The sequence below is a fragment of the Notolepis coatsorum genome (genome assembly GCF_963971535.1).
Source record: "Notolepis coatsorum genome assembly, chromosome: 7".
Classification (NCBI taxonomy): domain Eukaryota; kingdom Metazoa; phylum Chordata; class Actinopteri; order Aulopiformes; family Paralepididae; genus Notolepis; species Notolepis coatsorum.
In genome coordinates this window covers 5,977,719-5,997,427 of record NC_140171.1, presented here as the reverse complement: position 1 = coordinate 5,997,427, position 19,709 = coordinate 5,977,719, and the positions used below count along the sequence as shown (strand labels likewise).

Sequence of the window (19,709 nt, the reverse complement as noted above, 5' to 3'; positions counted from 1 at the left end):
TACCCATTCTGCAATCTGTTAAATAAACTTTTCATTCATTCATAACACTGAGAGACACCCAGGATAAAGATGTTATAGATGCCACTGAGAGACACCCAGGATAAAGATGTTATAGATGCCACTGAGAGACACCCAGGATAAAGATGTTATAGATGACACTGAGAGACACCCAGGATAAAGATGTTATAGATGCCACTGAGAGACACCCAGGATAAAGATGTTATAGATGACACAGAGAGCACCCAGGATAAAGATGTTATAAATGACACTGAGAGACACCCAGGGGAATGTTCTGAGTATACAAATACATGTTCTGTCTCAGAACTGACAACACTACAACAGAATAGAGCTTGTTTGGGTATAAAACAGACAAACATTCTGTGGGTCTGTGGAGCAGCTGCATGCCTTTATACCTGATGACATCGCTGATGACATCACACGACTGTCTGGCTTCATGAGAGAGAGCAGCTCACATTCCAACAAATATCCACTGAACGTTCCCGGGCCATGGAAATAACTAGGGATGTCCGATATTATCGGCCTACCGATATTATCGGCCGATATCGGCATTAAAATGTGATATCGGTTGATATCGGTATCGGAAATTAAGAGTTGGACAATATCGGTATATCGGTAAAAAAGCCAATATCGAGCATCCCTAGAAATAACACATCGGAATTCTTCAATTCTGGTGGCGTTCCCCTTTAGCCTGTTTACTACCACACTACAGAAGGTTAACCTTTCACTACCACACTACAGAAAGTTAACCTTTCGCTACCACACTAGTGAAAGGTTAACCGTCTGTAGTGTGCTAGGGAAAGGGTTAACCATCTGTAGTGTGCTAGTGAAAGGGTTAACCGTCTGTAGTGTGCTAGTGAAAGGGTTAACAGTCTGTAGAGTGGTAGTGAAAGGGTTAACCATCTGTAGTGTGGTAGTGAAAGGTTAACCGTCTGTAGTGTGGTAGTGAAAGGTTAACCTTCTGTAGTGTGGTAGTGAAAGGGTTAACCGTCTGTAGTGTGCTAGTGAAAGGGTTAACCGTCTGTAGTGTGGTTGTGAAAGGGTTAACCTTCTGTAGTGTGCTAGTGAAAGGGTTAACCGTCTGTAGTGTGGTAGTGAAAGGGTTAACCGTCTGTAGTGTGGTAGTGAAAGGTTAACTTTCTGTATTGTGGTAGTGAAAGGGTTAACCTTCTGTAGTGTGGTAGTGAAAGGGTTAACCGTCTGTAGTGTGGTAGTGAAAGGTTAACTTTCTGTAGTGTGGTAGTGAAAGGGTTAACCTTCTGTAGTGTGCTAATGAAAGGGTTAACCGTCTGTAGTGTGCTAGGGAAAGGGTTAACCGTCTGTAGTGTGCTAGTGAAAGGGTTAACCGTCTGTAGTGTGCTAGTGAAAGGGTTAACCATCTGTAGAGTGGTAGTGAAAGGGTTAACCCTCTGTAGTGTGGAAGTGAACGGGTTAACCCTCTGTAGTGTGGTAGTGAAAGGGTTAACCCTCTGTAGTGTGGAAGTGAATGGGTTAACCGTCTGTAGAGTGGTAGTGAAAGGGTTAACCCTCTGTAGTGTGGTAGTGAAAGGGTTAACCGTCTGTAGTGTGCTAGTGAAAGGGTTAACCGTCTGTAGAGTGGTAGTGAAAGGGTTAACCGTCTGTAGTGTGCTAGTGAAAGGGTTAACCGTCTGTAGAGTGGTAGTGAAAGGGTTAACCCTCTGTAGTGTGCTAGTGAAAGGGTTAACCGTCTGTAGTGTGGTAGTGAAAGGTTAACTTTCTGTAGTGTGGTAGTGAAAGGGTTAACCTTCTGTAGTGTGGTAGTGAAAGGGTTAACCGTCTGTAGTGTGGTAGTGAAAGGTTAACTTTCTGTAGTGTGGTAGTGAAAGGGTTAACCTTCTGTAGTGTGCTAATGAAAGGGTTAACCGTCTGTAGTGTGCTAGGGAAAGGGTTAACCATCTGTAGTGTGCTAGTGAAAGGGTTAACCGTCTGTAGTGTGCTAGTGAAAGGGTTAACCATCTGTAGAGTGGTAGTGAAAGGGTTAACCCTCTGTAGTGTGGAAGTGAACGGGTTAACCCTCTGTAGTGTGGTAGTGAAAGGGTTAACCCTCTGTAGTGTGGAAGTGAACGGGTTAACCGTCTGTAGAGTGGTAGTGAAAGGGTTAACCCTCTGTAGTGTGGTAGTGAAAGGGTTAACCGTCTGTAGTGTGCTAGTGAAAGGGTTAACCGTCTGTAGTGTGCTAGTGAAAGGGTTAACCGTCTGTAGAGTGGTAGTGAAAGGGTTAACCCTCTGTAGTGTGGAAGTGAACGGGTTAACCCTCTGTAGTGTGGTAGTGAAAGGGTTAACCCTCTGTAGTGTGGAAGTGAACGGGTTAACCGTCTGTAGTGTGGTAGTGAAAGGGTTAACCCTCTGTAGTGTGGTAGTGAAAGGGTTAACCGTCTGTAGTGTGCTAGTGAAAGGGTTAACCGTCTGTAGAGTGGTAGTGAAAGGGTTAACCGTCTGTAGTGTGCTAGTGAAAGGGTTAACCGTCTGTAGAGTGGTAGTGAAAGGGTTAACCCTCTGTAGTGTGCTAGTGAACGGGTTAACCGTCTGTAGAGTGGTAGTGAAAGGGTTAACCCTCTGTAGTGTGGTAGTGAAAGGGTTAACCGTCTGTAGTGTGCTAGTGAAAGGGTTAACCGTCTGTAGAGTGGTAGTGAAAGGGTTAACCGTCTGTAGTGTGCTAGTGAAAGGGTTAACCGTCTGTAGTGTGGTAGTGAACGGGTTAACCCTCTGTAGTGTGGTAGTGAAAGGGTTAACCGTCTGTAGTGTGGTAGTGAAAGGGTTAACCATCTGTAGTGTGGTAGTGAAAGGGTTAACCCTCTGTAGTGTGGTAGTGAATCATCTAGGTCGTCCTCAAACGGGCCCTCCATCGGTGCTTCCAGTCATCCCGATCCTCCATGCATCTGGCTATAGCTCGCCGGTGCTTTCTGTTCCCGCATCTCTCCTGAGTACGTCCACGTAGGTTAACGTGGGACGTCCTCGTGATCGATGCCCGGGCCGTGTGTTGGCTCCCACAGCACAAGTTTGCTGGCTGGCAGCTCATGGTGTCTCTGGCAGTGACCTGCCAGCCTCATTCTCCTTTCTCCTGTGAAAGGGTTAACCTTCTGTAGTGTGCTAGTGAAAGGGTTAACCTTCTGTAGTGTGCTAGTGAAAGGGTTAACCTTCTGTAGTGTGCTAGTGAAAGGGTTAACCGTCTGTAGTGTGGTAGTGAAAGGGTTAACCTTATGTAGTGTGGTTGTGAAAGGGTTAACCCTTTGGCACGTGGCAGTGAAAGGGTTAACCCTCTGTATTGTCGCAGTGAAAGGGTTAACCATTTGGTAGTGAAAGGGTTAAGGGGTAGACTATTCTCCATTCCTTTATGAGAACACACACACACACACTTCTATCTAGTTTAAGTGTCTAGAGCAGTGAGTGTGTCTTTACACACAGTATTCCAGATATTAGCTGATAGCCCGGCTAAAGTCTCAGTTGGGGACGAGAGTGTTTTTGGACGGTATCCTCGCGTCCCCACCGTGACCACGCCCCCGTCATACAGGCCGCCTGGCAGACGTGTCAACATTCCCACCGTCCTGCTCAGAGTGCCGCGGTTTGTGTGGGTGCAGCTGGAGGTTCACAGGCACCCATCCTGTGGCCCTTCTCACGGCGGCCATTTTGACTCGTCGTAGATGGGCGAGCAAAGGTGTAACCATAGATATAGAATAATGGACATTCTGATATGGTTATAGAATAATGGACATTCTGATATGGTTATAGAATAATGGACATTCTGATATGGTTATAGAATAATGGACATTCTGATATGGTTATAGAATAATGGACATTCTGATATGGTTATAGAATAATGGACCTTCTGATATGGTTATAGAATAATGGACATTCTGATATGATTATAGAATAATGGACATTCTGATATGGTTATAGAATAATGGACATTCTGATATGGTTATAGAATAATGGACATTCTGATATGGTTATAGAATAATGGACATTCTGATATGGTTATAGAATAATGGACATTCTGATATGGTTATAGAATAATGGACATTCTGATATGGTTATAGAATAATGGACATTCTGATATGGTTATAGAATAATGGACCTTCTGATATGGTTATAGAATAATGGACCTTCTGATATGGTTATAGAATAATGGACATTCTCTATTTTTATAGAATAATGAATATTCTATATGGTTATAGAATAATGAACATTATATATCTATGGTTACAGAATAATGCATATTCCATATGGTTATAGAATAATGAACATTCTATATATATGAGAGAATAATGCATATTCCATATGGTTATAGAATAATGAACATTATAGACCTATGGTTACAGAATAATGCATATTCCATATGGTTATAGAATACACATTATTACATGGCGTTTTCACATTCGCCGAAATGCTTGCTTGTGATTGGTCAATAGCGCTCGTCAGATAACGGACCTCTGATAACGGACCTCTGCCGAACAATAATGACCGCTGTTCGCAGCTGTTCGCAAATCAAGCCCACTGACACACTGCATCAGTGCAGCCAATCAGACACACCTGCCGGCTGCACTGACAGCGGAGTGTGTGTGACGATGACTACTACTACTATCTCGTCTTGTCGATGTAAAATGAATTAGGTATATTGTTAGTAAGTTAGCCATGTAATAAGCGGGATAATGTATAGCTATACTCGATCATTGTCGCAAAATAATTTACCTTCACTGACGTTTAAAACACCTCAGTATTTTAAACTCCGTCGGTCAATTATTTTGCGACAATGACCTCGTAGCTATACATTATCCCTTACTTATATATCTATGGTTACAGAATAATGCATATTCCATATGGTTATAGAATAATGAACATTATATATCTATGGTTACAGAATAATGCATATTCCATATGGTTACAGAATAATGTACATTATAGACCTATGGTTACAGAATAATGCATATTCCATATGGTTACAGAATAATAAATATTCTATATCTAGATAGATAATGGATATATAATATTAATATAATATAATTGTATCAATGTTTACACCTTTGTTCACTCATCTATAACAAGTGAAAATACAGTGGTGAGCAGGGCCTGCATTGGAATATTAAAGGGATAGTTGTGATTTTTGGAACCCAGGCCCTATTTCTTACCATTCTTACCAACAATGATGTGGATCAGTAGAGGCCAGTAGATGATGTGGATCAGTAGAGGCCAGTAGATGATGTGGATCAGTAGAGGCCAGTAGATGATGTGGATCAGGCCTTTTCTCAACACCTCGCTGTTCCTCATTCTAGTACGGCTAAAATCACAACTATCCCTTTAACATGTAGACGTCATGTGGAAAAGTCACTTGAAAGGAATGAGGAATATAAAAGTCAGATGTGGTTCTTGTATAGTATAGTTGAGATATAGTAAGTATAGCATAATGACAGAGTTAAAATGTCATATTGTATAGTAGTGTTCTTGTATAGTATCGTTTAGATATAGTAAGTATAGCATAATGACAGAGTTAAAATGTTATATTGTATAGTAGTGTTCTTGTATAGTATAGTTTAGATATAGTAAGTATAGCATAATGACGGAGTTAAAATGTTATATTGTATAGTAGTGTACATAGGAACCAGTGCCTTCTCAGGAATTTGGACAGGCTGCTTTTGTATATAATAATTTGTTCTTAATTGCTTGCCTGGATAAATAAAGGTTAAATAAAAAAATTAAAAAATGTGCATGTCTATTTTTATCATGCACATCTTATGTCTTCTTATTACCAGTTTTTTTTTCTATTTTTATTATTGTATTATTGCACAATCGATGCGGGCATGACCACCCGCATTTCACTGTATGCCCTGCTATGTATGTGACAGATAAACCTATTGAAATGTAGACCCGTCATGTAGACGTCATGTAGACCCGTCATGTAGACCCGTCATGTAGACCCGTCATGTAGACCCGTCATGTAGACCCGTCATGTAGACCCGTCATGTAAACCCGTCATGTAGACCCGTCATGTAGACCCGTCATGTAGACCCGTCATGTAGACGTCATGTAAACCCGTCATGTAGACGTCATGTAGACCCGTCATGTAGACCCGTCATGTAGACCCGTCATGTAGACGTCATGTAGACGTCATGTAGACCCGTCATGTAGACGTCATGTAGACCCGTCATGTAGACCCGTCATGTAGACGTCATGTAGACCCGTCATGTAGACCCGTCATGTAGACGTCATGTAGACCCGTCATGTAGACGTCATGTAGACCCGTCATGTAGACGTCATGTAGACGTCATGTAGACCCGTCATGTAGACGTCATGTAGACCCGTCATGTAGACCCGTCATGTAGACGTCATGTAGACGTCATGTAAACCCGTCATGTAGACCCGTCATGTAGACCCGTCATGTAGACCCGTCATGTAGACGTCATGTAGACCCGTCATGTAGACGTCATGTAGACGTCATGTAGACCCGTCATGTAGACGTCATGTAGACCCGTCATGTAGACGTCATGTAGACGTCATGTAGACCCGTCATGTAGACCCGTCATGTAGACGTCATGTAGACCCGTCATGTAGACGTCATGTAGACCTGTCATGTAGACCCGTCATGTAGACGTCATGTAGACCCGTCATGTAGACCCGTCATGTAGACGTCATGTAGACCCGTCATGTAGACGTCATGTAGACGTCATGTAGACGTCATGTAGACCCGTCATGTAGACCCGTCATGTAGACCCGTCATGTAGACGTCATGTAGACCCGTCATGTAAACCCGTCATGTAAACCCGTCATGTAGACCCGTCATGTAGACGTCATGTAGACGTCATGTAGACGTCATGTAGACGTCATGTAGACGTCATGTAGACGTCATGTAGACCCGTCATGTAGACGTCATGTAGACGTCATGTAGACGTCATGTAGACGTCATGTAGACGTCATGTAGACCCGTCATGTAGACCCGTCATGTAGACCCGTCATGTAGACGTCATGTAGACCCGTCATGTAGACGTCATGTAGACCCGTCATGTAGACGTCATGTAGACCCGTCATGTAGACGTCATGTAGACCCGTCATGTAGACGTCATGTAGACGTCATGTAGACCCGTCATGTAGACCCGTCATGTAGACGTCATGTAGACGTCATGTAGACGTCATGTAGACGTCATGTAGACGTCATGTAGACCCGTCATGTAGACGTCATGTAGACCCGTCATGTAGACGTCATGTAGACCCGTCATGTAGACGTCATGTAGACGTCATGTAGACGTCATGTAGACCCGTCATGTAGACCCGTCATGTAGACCCGTCATGTAGACGTCATGTAGACCCGTCATGTAGACGTCATGTAGACCCGTCATGTAGACGTCATGTAGACGTCATGTAGACCCGTCATGTAGACGTCATGTAGACGTCATGTAGACGTCATGTAGACCCGTCATGTAGACCCGTCATGTAGACGTCATGTAGACGTCATGTAGACGTCATGTAGACCCGTCATGTAGACGTCATGTAGACGTCATGTAGACGTCATGTAGACCCGTCATGTAGACCCGTCATGTAGACCCGTCATGTAGACCCGTCATGTAGACGTCATGTAGACCCGTCATGTAGACGTCATGTAGACCCGTCATGTAGACCCGTCATGTAGACGTCATGTAGACCCGTCATGTAGACCCGTCATGTAGACGTCATGTAGACCCGTCATGTAGACCCGTCATGTAGACCCGTCATGTAGACCCGTCATGTAGACCCGTCATGTAGACCCGTCATGTAGACGTCATGTAGACCCGTCATGTAGACGTCATGTAGACGTCATGTAGACCCGTCATGTAGACGTCATGTAGACCCGTCATGTAGACGTCATGTAGACGTCATGTAGACCCGTCATGTAGACGTCATGTAGACCCGTCATGTAGACCCGTCATGTAGACGTCATGTAGACGTCATGTAGACGTCATGTAGACGTCATGTAGACCCGTCATGTAGACGTCATGTAGACGTCATGTAGACCCGTCATGTAGACGTCATGTAGACCCGTCATGTAGACCCGTCATGTAGACCCGTCATGTAGACGTCATGTAGACGTCATGTAGACCCGTCATGTAGACGTCATGTAGACGTCATGTAGACGTCATGTAGACGTCATGTAGACGTCATGTAGACGTCATGTAGACGTCATGTAGACCCGTCATGTAGACCCGTCATGTAGACCCGTCATGTAGACGTCATGTAGACGTCATGTAGACGTCATGTAGACCCGTCATGTAGACGTCATGTAGACCCGTCATGTAGACGTCATGTAGACCCGTCATGTAGACCCGTCATGTAGACCCGTCATGTAGACGTCATGTAGACGTCATGTAGACGTCATGTAGACCCGTCATGTAGACGTCATGTAGACGTCATGTAGACCCGTCATGTAGACGTCATGTAGACGTCATGTAGACGTCATGTAGACGTCATGTAGACGTCATGTAGACGTCATGTAGACGTCATGTAGACGTCATGTAGACCCGTCATGTAGAAGAACAGGATCACACAGTTTAACCAGGAAAACAGGAATATTTATCCTCAAACAATTTCTGAAAATGAAAACACTGCTCACAACTGTTGGGGTTTTTACTGCAGATTAAAAATTGGAAACATCCGCGATGATTGAAGCCTAAATTGTTTCCACGGAATGAGGTCTTGTGTGAACCGTGTGATCCCTGGGATTGAGAAACACCGTGTAATGGTCAGCAGAAATTGTCCTTTCATTTGTTTGTTGGGCTGGGGGCTGGGGAGTGGAGGCTGGGGGCTGGGGAGTGGAGGCTGGGGGCTGGGGCTGGGTGGTAGGGCTGGGGGGTAGGGCTGGAGGCGTCTATACTTTCCGTAGCCGCATTTCTGCAGGACGCTCTCTGATTGGCCACTGACTGACGCTCTCTGATTGGCCACTGACATGTTTTCCCAATCGCGTGACGAGCTGTGTCTTTGCCCATTTCCACGTCGAACAGCCTGCAAACTACCTGGCGTTCTATCGCCCTGCTCTAAGTCTAAGACAAACTCGAACCTTAACCTACTTCGAAAGAGTGCCTAAGCCTAACCAGTGTAGAAACTGTCGTCGGCCAATCAGAGAGCGTCCTGCAGAAATGCGGCTACGGAAAGTATAGACGCGGGCTGGAGGACGGAGGGTAGGTCTGGAGGGTAAGGCTGGTGGGTGGGGGCTGGAGGCTGGGGGGTAGAGCTGGAGGGTAGAGCTGGAGGGTAGAGCTGGAGGTTAAGGCTGGTGGGTGGGGGCTGGGTGGTGGGGCTGGTGGGTGGGGCCTGGGGGGTGGGGGGTGGGGGCTGGGGGTGATCACAGTTGATTTAAGTGCCTCTGTTGACACCAGAGTACAGGGTTGGTTGGTTGATCATCTCGTCAGTGAGTTGTAGCGAAGGAGTTGTGCCTTAAAAAAAATAAACAACGTTCATACTGACCTCTGACCTCTAACAAACACTAAGAGAAATGAAATATTCAAGCCTTCAAAACACATGAGTGTAAAAATATAAAGTACCTGTTTATAATATATATATAATATATATATATATATTTATTTTATATATATATATGTATATAGAAATGAATATTCATCGTTTTAGTCTTTGCAATGCGAGGATTGGAAGCTGTAGGGTTCCCCTATAAAACACACGCAGGAAAACAAAATGGAATACAAATTTAAAATAGAAACAAGGGGAAACCGGACCAGTCCTCCCCCCGCAGCCCCCCCCCCCCCCCCCCCCCCCCCCCCCCCCGGAATCTGGCGACACAACAACCAACGAGAGAGGGGGGAAAAAACGAAACAAAAGAAAAAAAGATCAGCGTACAACCTTTTCCCCCCTAAGTCCCTCACAGGAGTCAGTACAGTAGTCTCTCTCTCTCGCTCTCTCTCAGTCCCTCACAGGAGTCAGTAGTCTCTCTCTCTCTCTCAGTCCCTCATGCTTATATATTAAAGGCAGCCCAAGAGTGCTTCCGCGTTTCTCTGATTGGCCATGACGCCCGCGGCAGAGGCGCATAGGTTGCCGCGGCATTATGCATTCGTAATCCCCCCTGTTTTAACATCGACGGTTAGCTCAACTCGTTCCTCAGCTTGCCGTGGAGCCTGCGGTCAGTTGGTGACAAGTTCGAATCACTTCAATTTTTTATTTAATTTTTTTTTAACGTTTAATTAATTTATCATCTCTCTATATAAACGTAACTAGCGTCTGTCTTTCTTTCGCCGGTTAAGTTTAGGCATTCTTTCGGAGTTGGTTAAGGTTAGAGTTTGTCTTAGAGCGTGGCGATAGAATGCCTGTCTTTCTTTCGCCGGAGCAGCAGCCTATTTCCGCTCTGCCGCGGTCACATGGGCGTCGTGGCCAATCAGAGAAACGCGGAAGCACTCTTGGGCCGCCTTTAATATAGACGCGTCCCTCACAGGAGTCCGTAGTCTCTCTCTCTCTCTCTCTCAGTCCCTCACAGGAGTCCGTAGTCTCTCTCTCTCTCTCAGTCCCTCACAGGAGTCCGTAGTCTCTCTCTCTCTCAGCCCACGGCCTTGTGCCGGCCCCCGCAGCAGTGGCAGGCCACCCCGCAGCGGTAGCAGGCGCGCAGCGGGCCGTAGCAGCACATGCAGGGCGCCAGCAGCGACAGGCCCAGCAGCGCCAGCCAGCGGAGGCAGAAGCGCTCGTCGCCGGCGTCGCAGGAGCACGGGTCCGAGTAGTCGCCCTCCGGGTCGGACATGCAGTGGTAGAGCAGGCTGTCGGCGCACCACATGAAGCTGACGCGGCGGATGCACGTCTGCACCGGGTCCGGCGCCACCTGGCAGCGGCCGCGTCCGTTCTCCTCGTGGTTGAACATGTCCCGGCAGTAGACGCAGCGCGAGCGCTCGCCGTCCTCCTTGCGCCGCTTGCCGCCCTTCTTGGGCTGCAGCAGGGCGCGCGGCTGGGCGCTGACCACGGCCCGCTGGCAGCCGGGTTTGTTGGACGACTCGCAGCCCAGCGGGTACTGGTGCGCGGTGGTGTAGTCGTGCGGCTTGCTGCCGCCGTGTTGGGGCGGCTGGAGTTTGTCGTCGCGCGTGGCCGTGGTGGCCGTGGTGGTGGTGGCCGTGGTGGTGGTGGCGTGCCGGTAGTCCTCGTAGCCCGTCAGCCAGGTCCTCTCGCGGGGGTTGATGCGCACGATCTCCTCCTCCTCCACCTGGAAGCTGACGTGCCGCGGGAACATGGACACCGACTGCAGGGAGGAACACAAGACACTTAGAGCTTCAGTCTGGAGGAGGAAGACAAGACACTTAGAGCTTCAGTCTGGAGGAGGAAGACAAGACACTTAGAGCTTCAGTCTGGAGGAGGAAGACAAGACACTTAGAGCTTCAGTCTGGAGGAGGAGGAAGACAAGACACTTAGAGCTTCAGTCTGGAGGAGGAAGACAAGACACTTAGAGCTTCAGTCTGGAGGAGGAAGACAAGACACTTAGAGCTTCAGTCTGGAGGAGGAAGACAAGACACTTAGAGCTTCAGTCTGGAGGAGGAAGACGAGACACTTAGAGCTTCAGTCTGGAGGAGGAAGACAAGACACTTAGAGCTTCAGTCTGGAGGAGGAAGACAAGACACTTAGAGCTTCAGTCTGGAGGAGGAAGACAAGACACTTAGAGCTTCAGTCTGGAGGAGGAAGACAAGACACTTAGAGCTTCAGTCTGGAGGAGGAAGACAAGACACTTAGAGCTTCAGTCTGGAGGAGGAAGACAAGACACTTAGAGCTTCAGTCTGGAGGAGGAAGACAAGACACTTAGAGCTTCAGTCTGGAGAAGGAAGACAAGACACTTAGAGCTTCAGTCGGGAGGAGGAAGACAAGACACTTAGAGCTTCAGTCTGGAGGAGGAAGACAAGACACTTAGAGCTTCAGTCTGGAGGAGGAAGACAAGACACTTAGAGCTTCAGTCTGGAGGAGGAAGACAAGACACTTAGAGCTTCAGTCTGGAGGAGGAAGACAAGACACTTAGAGCTTCAGTCTGGAGGAAGAAGACAAGACTCTTAGAGCTTCAGTCTGGAGGAAGAAGACAAGACACTTAGAGCTTCAGTCTGGAGGAAGACAAGACACTTAGAGCTTCAGTCTGGAGGAGGAAGACAAGACACTTAGAGCTTCAGTCTGGAGGAAGAAGACAAGACACTTAGAGCTTCAGTCTGGAGGAAGAAGACAAGACACTTAGAGCTTCAGTCTGGAGGAAGAAGACAAGACACTTAGAGCTTCAGTCTGGAGGAGGAAGACAAGACACTTAGAGCTTCAGTCTGGAGGAGGAAGACAAGACACTTAGAGCTTCAGTCTGGAGGAGGAAGACAAGACACTTAGAGCTTCAGTCTGGAGGAGGAAGACAAGACACTTAGAGCTTCAGTCTGGAGGAGGAAGACAAGACACTTAGAGCTTCAGTCTGGAGGAGGAAGACAAGACACTTAGAGCTTCAGTCTGGAGGAGGAAGACAAGACACTTAGAGCTTCAGTCTGGAGGAGGAAGACAAGACACTTAGAGCTTCAGTCTGGAGGAGGAAGACAAGACACTTAGAGCTTCAGTCTGGAGGAAGACAAGACACTTAGAGCTTCAGTCTGGAGGAGGAAGACAAGACACTTAGAGCTTCAGTCTGGAGGAGGAAGACAAGACACTTAGAGCTTCAGTCTGGAGGAGGAAGACAAGACACTTAGAGCTTCAGTCTGGAGGAGGAAGACAAGACACTTAGAGCTTCAGTCTGGAGGAGGAAGACAAGACACTTAGAGCTTCAGTCTGGAGGAGGAAGACAAGACACTTAGAGCTTCAGTCTGGAGGAGGAAGACAAGACACTTAGAGCTTCAGTCTGGAGGAAGAAGACAAGACACTTAGAGCTTCAGTCTGGAGGAGGAAGACAAGACACTTAGAGCTTCAGTCTGGAGGAGGAAGACAAGACACTTAGAGCTTCAGTCTGGAGGAGGAAGACAAGACACTTAGAGCTTCAGTCTGGAGGAGGAAGACAAGACACTTAGAGCTTCAGTCTGGAGGAGGAAGACAAGACACTTAGAGCTTCAGTCTGGAGGAGGAAGACAAGACACTTAGAGCTTCAGTCTGGAGGAGGAAGACAAGACACTTAGAGCTTCAGTCTGGAGGAGGAAGACAAGACACTTAGAGCTTCAGTCTGGAGGAGGAAGACAAGACACTTAGAGCTTCAGTCTGGAGGAGGAAGACAAGACACTTAGAGCTTCAGTCTGGAGGAAGACAAGACACTTAGAGCTTCAGTCTGGAGGAGGAAGACAAGACACTTAGAGCTTCAGTCTGGAGGAGGAAGACAAGACACTTAGAGCTTCAGTCTGGGAGGAAGACAAGACACTTAGAGCTTCAGTCTGGAGGAGGAAGACAAGACACTTAGAGCTTCAGTCTGGAGGAGGAAGACAAGACACTTAGAGCTTCAGTCTGGAGGAGGAAGACAAGACACTTAGAGCTTCAGTCTGGAGGAGGAAGACAAGACACTTAGAGCTTCAGTCTGGAGGAGGAAGACAAGACACTTAGAGCTTCAGTCTGGAGGAGGAAGACAAGACACTTAGAGCTTCAGTCTGGAGGAGGAAGACAAGACACTTAGAGCTTCAGTCTGGAGGAGGAAGACAAGACACTTAGAGCTTCAGTCTGGAGGAGGAAGACAAGACACTTAGAGCTTCAGTCTGGAGGAAGACAAGACACTTAGAGCTTCAGTCTGGAGGAGGAAGACAAGACACTTAGAGCTTCAGTCTGGAGGAGGAAGACAAGACACTTAGAGCTTCAGTCTGGAGGAAGACAAGACACTTAGAGCTTCAGTCTGGAGGAGGAAGACAAGACACTTAGAGCTTCAGTCTGGAGGAGGAAGACAAGACACTTAGAGCTTCAGTCTGGAGGAGGAAGACAAGACACTTAGAGCTTCAGTCTGGAGGAGGAAGACAAGACACTTAGAGCTTCAGTCTGGAGGAGGAAGACAAGACACTTAGAGCTTCAGTCTGGAGGAGGAAGACAAGACACTTAGAGCTTCAGTCTGGAGGAGGAAGACAAGACACTTAGAGCTTCAGTCTGGAGGAGGAAGACAAGACACTTAGAGCTTCAGTCTGGAGGAGGAAGACAAGACACTTAGAGCTTCAGTCTGGAGGAAGAAGACAAGACACTTAGAGCTTCAGTCTGGAGGAGGAAGACAAGACACTTAGAGCTTCAGTCTGGAGGAGGAAGACAAGACACTTAGAGCTTCAGTCTGGAGGAGGAAGACAAGACACTTAGAGCTTCAGTCTGGAGGAAGACAAGACACTTAGAGCTTCAGTCTGGAGGAGGAAGACAAGTCACTTAGAGCTTCAGTCTGGAGGAGGAAGACAAGACACTTAGAGCTTCAGTCTGGAGGAGGAAGACAAGACACTTAGAGCTTCAGTCTGGAGGAGGAAGACAAGACACTTAGAGCTTCAGTCTGGAGGAGGAAGACAAGACACTTAGAGCTTCAGTCTGGAGGAAGACAAGACACTTAGAGCTTCAGTCTGGAGGAGGAAGACAAGACACTTAGAGCTTCAGTCTGGAGGAGGAAGACAAGACACTTAGGCGTCAGCTAAATGACTAAGTGTAAATGTACAGATGTTCTTGTAAGTGTCCCGTTTACTAATCTGATGACTCCGCCGCCTACCTGATCCAGGAAGTAGTGGTCAGACGGCCTGTGCTGCTCGTAGAAGTGTCCCAGGATGCAGTGGTGGTGCCGTCGGGGTTCACAGAAGGTGGTGGGCGGGGCCAACGTCTGCGCGGGCAGCTCCTTCTTCTGGGAGGAGTTGGAGGAGGAGCTGTCGGTGGCGTTCTGAGAGACAGAGGGAGGAGTCGAGAGCACCGGTGAGAAACCCAAGAAGAGACGGAAGATTCACACCACGACGTCCACCGCCACGTCGGCGCGAAGACGGCGGACATTGCGTGGCGAAGTTTCGTTTCGTTTCGTTTATTCGGATCCCCATTAGCCATTGCCACAGGCATAGGCTACTATTACTGCGGTCCACACAAATCAATACAATACAATACAATAAAATCAATACAATACACCTCAATAACACATAAAAATATTATATAATAAAATATCTAAGTTCACCAGTGAGGTGCCGTGCCTGTGAGTCGCCACTAGGGGGAGAGTGACTAACCATGGACATCACTGAAGGACATATTCAAATGTCTTAAAGGTGCTGCTATAGATAAAGATTTTATGTAGAGTAATCTTAATTTTTTTCTACTTTTTCTCCCATCCCAATTTAGTCGTTATGCCAATTCCCTTCCTGGTCGCTTTTGCCCCCTACTGTCGGCCTGGGGAGGGAGAAGACTACCACATGTCTTCCTCCGATACATGTGGACGTCAGCCAGCTGCTTGTTTTCACCCGACAGCGAGGACTCTCACCGGGGGAGTGTAACGCGTGGGAGGATCACACTATCTCCCCCAGATCCCCTCCCTGCTGAACAGGCGCCCCAACCGACCAGTAGGAGTCGCTGTTTTACAACGACCAGGATACACACCCCACTGGCTTCCCACCCGCTAACACCGCCAATTGTGTTAGTATGGGCGACTGACCAAGCCGGAGGGACCGCTGACAGCTGGATTAGATCCCAGAGTCTCTGCGGTGGTAGGCGAGCGCTTAGTCCGCTGCGCTACCCAGCCGCCCCTGAGTAATCTTTTTTTTTTTATGTTTTATTTATTTATAATAATACATCCACACAGAGCTTTGTGTTGACAACATCACTGATGAGTTGGGAACAGGACTAGGTGTCTAAAATCTTTAACTTAACCTTTAAAGAAATTATAGAATTGTTTTCTCGACTGCACAGCGATTTTTCCTTGAACACCTCCAATGAACCCTTTTACCGCGGCACTACCAAACGGTTAACCCTTTCACTGCGACAATACACAGAAGGTTAACCCTTTCACTGCCACACACACAGCAGCAGGTTAACCCTTTCACTGCCACACTAGTACAGAAGGTTAACCCTTTACTTTTTATTTAAAAATGTTTTTGTTTATATAAAATAAAATATCGATACTACACTGTATCGATATTTCCCCCCACCACAGAGTGTGTGGTAGGACTCAGCCCAGCGCTGAGGTACAGAGTGTGTGGGTAGGACTCAGCCCCAGCGCTGAGGTACAGAGTGTGTTGGTAGGACTCAGCCCAGCGCTGAGGTACAGAGTGTGTTGGTAGGACTCAGCCCAGCGCTGAGGTACAGAGTGTGTTGGTAGGACTCAGCCCCAGCGCTGAGGTACAGAGTGTGTTGGTAGGACTCAGCCCCAGCGCTGAGGTACAGAGTGTGTTGGTAGGACTCAGCCCAGCGCTGAGGTACAGAGTGTGTTGGTAGGACTCAGCCCAGCGCTGAGGTACAGAGTGTGTTGGTAGGACTCAGCCCCAGCGCTGAGGTACAGAGTGTGTGGGTAGGACTCAGCCCCAGCGCTGAGGTACAGAGTGTGTTGGTAGGACTCAGCCCCAGCGCTGAGGTACAGAGTGTGTGGGTAGGACTCAGCCCCAGCGCTGAGGTACAGAGTGTGTGGTGGGAGGACTCATGTTTGCAATTAGGCCTTGAAGAACAAAAGAGCGGTAAAAACGCTCTGAAGTCTGGCTTTATTGAGAGGGGGGGGGTGAATGAGTTCCAGCTCAGGCTCATGCCTCGCAGCCTCGCTGGTGTCAGAGCGTAGCGTGGACCCAGAAGTGTGGTTGATTGCGTCATGGCTGGGGCCCCGATACGCCACTTTCATGTGGGGCCAACCCCCCACCCCCCCTCACCCCCCCCCCCCCCTCATCCCCAACACCACAACATCCCTCTGCCAACACACAGCAGAAAGCTGAGCGATGCAGGACGTTAAGCAACCCCCCTCTGTTTCCCCACTGGAGAGTACCACCGATATAGGACCCCCATCTGATGACCTATGACCCAGGCTGATGATATAGGAAAGAATAATAATAATAATATAAAAACAATCAAAATAATAATAATTATATATATATATAAAGGTTACTCTTGATCAAACAAAGATGAATGTCCCTATTGAGATTAATAGTGCAATAACTGGCTTCTTCACCAAACGTCACTTAAAAACAAATAAAAGGTGCCTCTTGATCATCATCAAACAAGAATGAATTTAATAAAGTGCAAATCTAACTTTCACCAAACATCACTTTTTGTTGTGAAAATCGATTTTCATTTTAAAAAAATCTTCCTAAATCATGAATTAGAATTAATCGATCAAATCGATTAATCGCCCAGCCCTAACTCAAGCTGATGATATAGGACTCAGATGGATGATATAGGACTCAGATTGATGATCTATGACTCTGTCTTCTCTACATTTACATTTAGTCATTTAGCTGAATGCTTTTATCCAAAGCAACTTACAAGTTCTGTACGACAAGTCATCATCAGGAAGAGCACAACTCTATCACATGAGTAACAATATTCATCAAAGTGTTGCGTGCTACAGTGTAGGTTAGTTTATTAGGACAAGTGCATGACAGTAAGGTTAGTTAGGGTTAGACATTATTATTATAATTTTTTTTTTATAGATGTAGATATGTACTTCAACTTCAACTTCAAATTACTTTTCTTTTCCTTTCGGAACTTCATTTGTGCAGTGGTTAAAATACAAACATACAGTCACAATATACATAGACACTCGCCACTATAAAAAAAAAACACCAGCTTCTTTAAAACTACAGTAAAAAGACCACTATATAAAAAAAACACCAACTACATTAAAACTACAGTACCTAAAGCATGATATATTATTTAAAATCCATGTGGAGCAGTTCTATGTAGGGGGCAGTGCGGCCTCCACCAGACCTAGGTGTTCAGCAGTCTGATGGAGGTTGGCACGAAGCTACCTAAGCCCCTTTTATTCAGTGTTGAAGCTCTGTATCGACGGCCTGAGGGCATTAGTTTGTAATGGGTGTGAAGGGTGTGTGTGTTGTCCTCAACTATCTGGGAGGCCTTTTTAACTGTCCTGTTTCTTGTGGATGCTGCTGAGTGGTCCTTCCCAATGATCTTGCCGCTGATCTTAACGACCCTGTCGAGAGGTTTCCGGTTGATGGAACGCATCACTCCAAACCATGATGTGATGTTAAAGGTAGGGCTGTTCCTGACTAAGGATTTGGATAGTCGACTATGATTGGCCAAAATGTGCCGTTTGTCGACTATTAGTCGACTAAAGAAATAGGAAAAAAAGGAAGTAGAATATATATATATTTTTGTATCATTCCATTTGGGCTGTGGGGGGTGCTTAATATCTGAAGGAGTCGACTGAAGGCTTCTTGTCCTCTGTGAAAGCAGGCAATTGGTCCACTGATGGATACATCTTGATATTTGTCTAGTCTAGTGTGTTCATTAGACGGGTGAAATCCTCTTTCAGTGCCTCTGTGCCTGTTTTCGTAGGCAGTTAGCCTCTGGTATGCGTGCCATTAGCGCTAGCCACGCTTCTAGGCCTCTTTTCTTTTGGAAAGAATGATAAAAAAAATAAAAATGTATTCGACTAAGAGGTTGGCAGTCGACGACGGCTCCTTTTCGACTAATCGACTAATAGGGGTCAGCCCTAGTTAAAGGACATTATCGATTCCACAAAGGAGTTGTAGAAAGCCTGCAGGACTGATGGTCGCACCTGAAGCTTCCTCATCTTCCTGAGGAAGAACAGTCGCTGTTGGCACTTAGAGCGGATGTTATCTGTGTTGGTCTTGAAGGTGAGCTTATGGTCGATGGTGGTGCCAAGATATTTGTACTCCTCAACGCGCTCTATTTTCTGGCCATTTATCCCCAGAGCCGGGGGAGTTGTGGGGTCACGCCTGAAGTCCACCAGCAGTTCCTTCGTTTTGCTGGGGTTTAGGTCCAGGAAGTTGTTCTTACACCACTCTGCGAACCTGTTCATTTCTCCTGTTCATGTAGATATAGATATAGGACTTAGGCTGCTGATATAGGACTCAGTCTGATGATATAGGACTCAGTCTGATGATATAGGACTCGGTCTGATGATATAGGACTCAGTCTGATGATATAGGACCCTGGCTGATGATATAGGACTCAGTCTGATGATATAGGACTCAGTCTGATGATATAGGACCCTGGCTGATGATATAGGACTCAGTCTGATGATATAGGACTCAGTCTGATGATATAGGACTCAGTCTGATGATATAGGACCCTGGCTGATGATATAGGACTCAGTCTGATGATATAGGACTCAGTCTGATGATATAGGACTCAGTCTGATGATATAGGACCCTGGCTGATGATATAGGACTCAGTCTGATGATATAGGACTCAGTCTGATGATATAGGACTCAGTCTGATGATATAGGACCCTGGCTGATGATATAGGACTCAGTCTGATGATATAGGACTCAGTCTGATGATATAGGACCCTGGCTGATGATATAGGACTCAGTCTGATGATATAGGACTCAGTCTGATGATATAGGACTCAGTCTGATGATATAGGACCCTGGCTGATGATATAGGACTCAGTCTGATGATATAGGACTCAGTCTGATGATATAGGACTCAGTCTGATGATATAGGACCCTGGCTGATGATATAGGACTCAGTCTGATGATATAGGACTCAGTCTGATGATATAGGACTCAGTCTGATGATATAGGACTCTGTCTGATGATATAGGACTCAGTCTGATGATATAGGACTCTGTCTGATGATATAGGACTCAGTCTGATGATATAGGACTCTGT

The 19,709-nt window shown here is 46.6% G+C and overlaps 1 protein-coding gene across 1 annotated transcript in view; it reads right to left on the bottom strand.

Annotated features, from left to right (window-relative positions):
- Positions 1 to 8,611: 8,611 nt before the first annotated feature.
- The window catches only part of spred2a (sprouty related EVH1 domain containing 2a), a 52,839-nt gene continuing 41,741 nt past the window's right edge, over positions 8,612 to 19,709 (bottom strand). Inside the window, exons 5-6 of the mRNA XM_084319356.1 lie at positions 14,645 to 14,809; positions 8,612 to 11,230 (exon numbers count right to left, since the gene is read on the bottom strand). Coding sequence (XP_084175482.1) covers positions 10,544 to 11,230; positions 14,645 to 14,809 — 852 coding nt within the window. The 3' untranslated portion in view covers positions 8,612 to 10,543. The remainder of the gene's footprint in view (positions 11,231 to 14,644; positions 14,810 to 19,709) is intronic.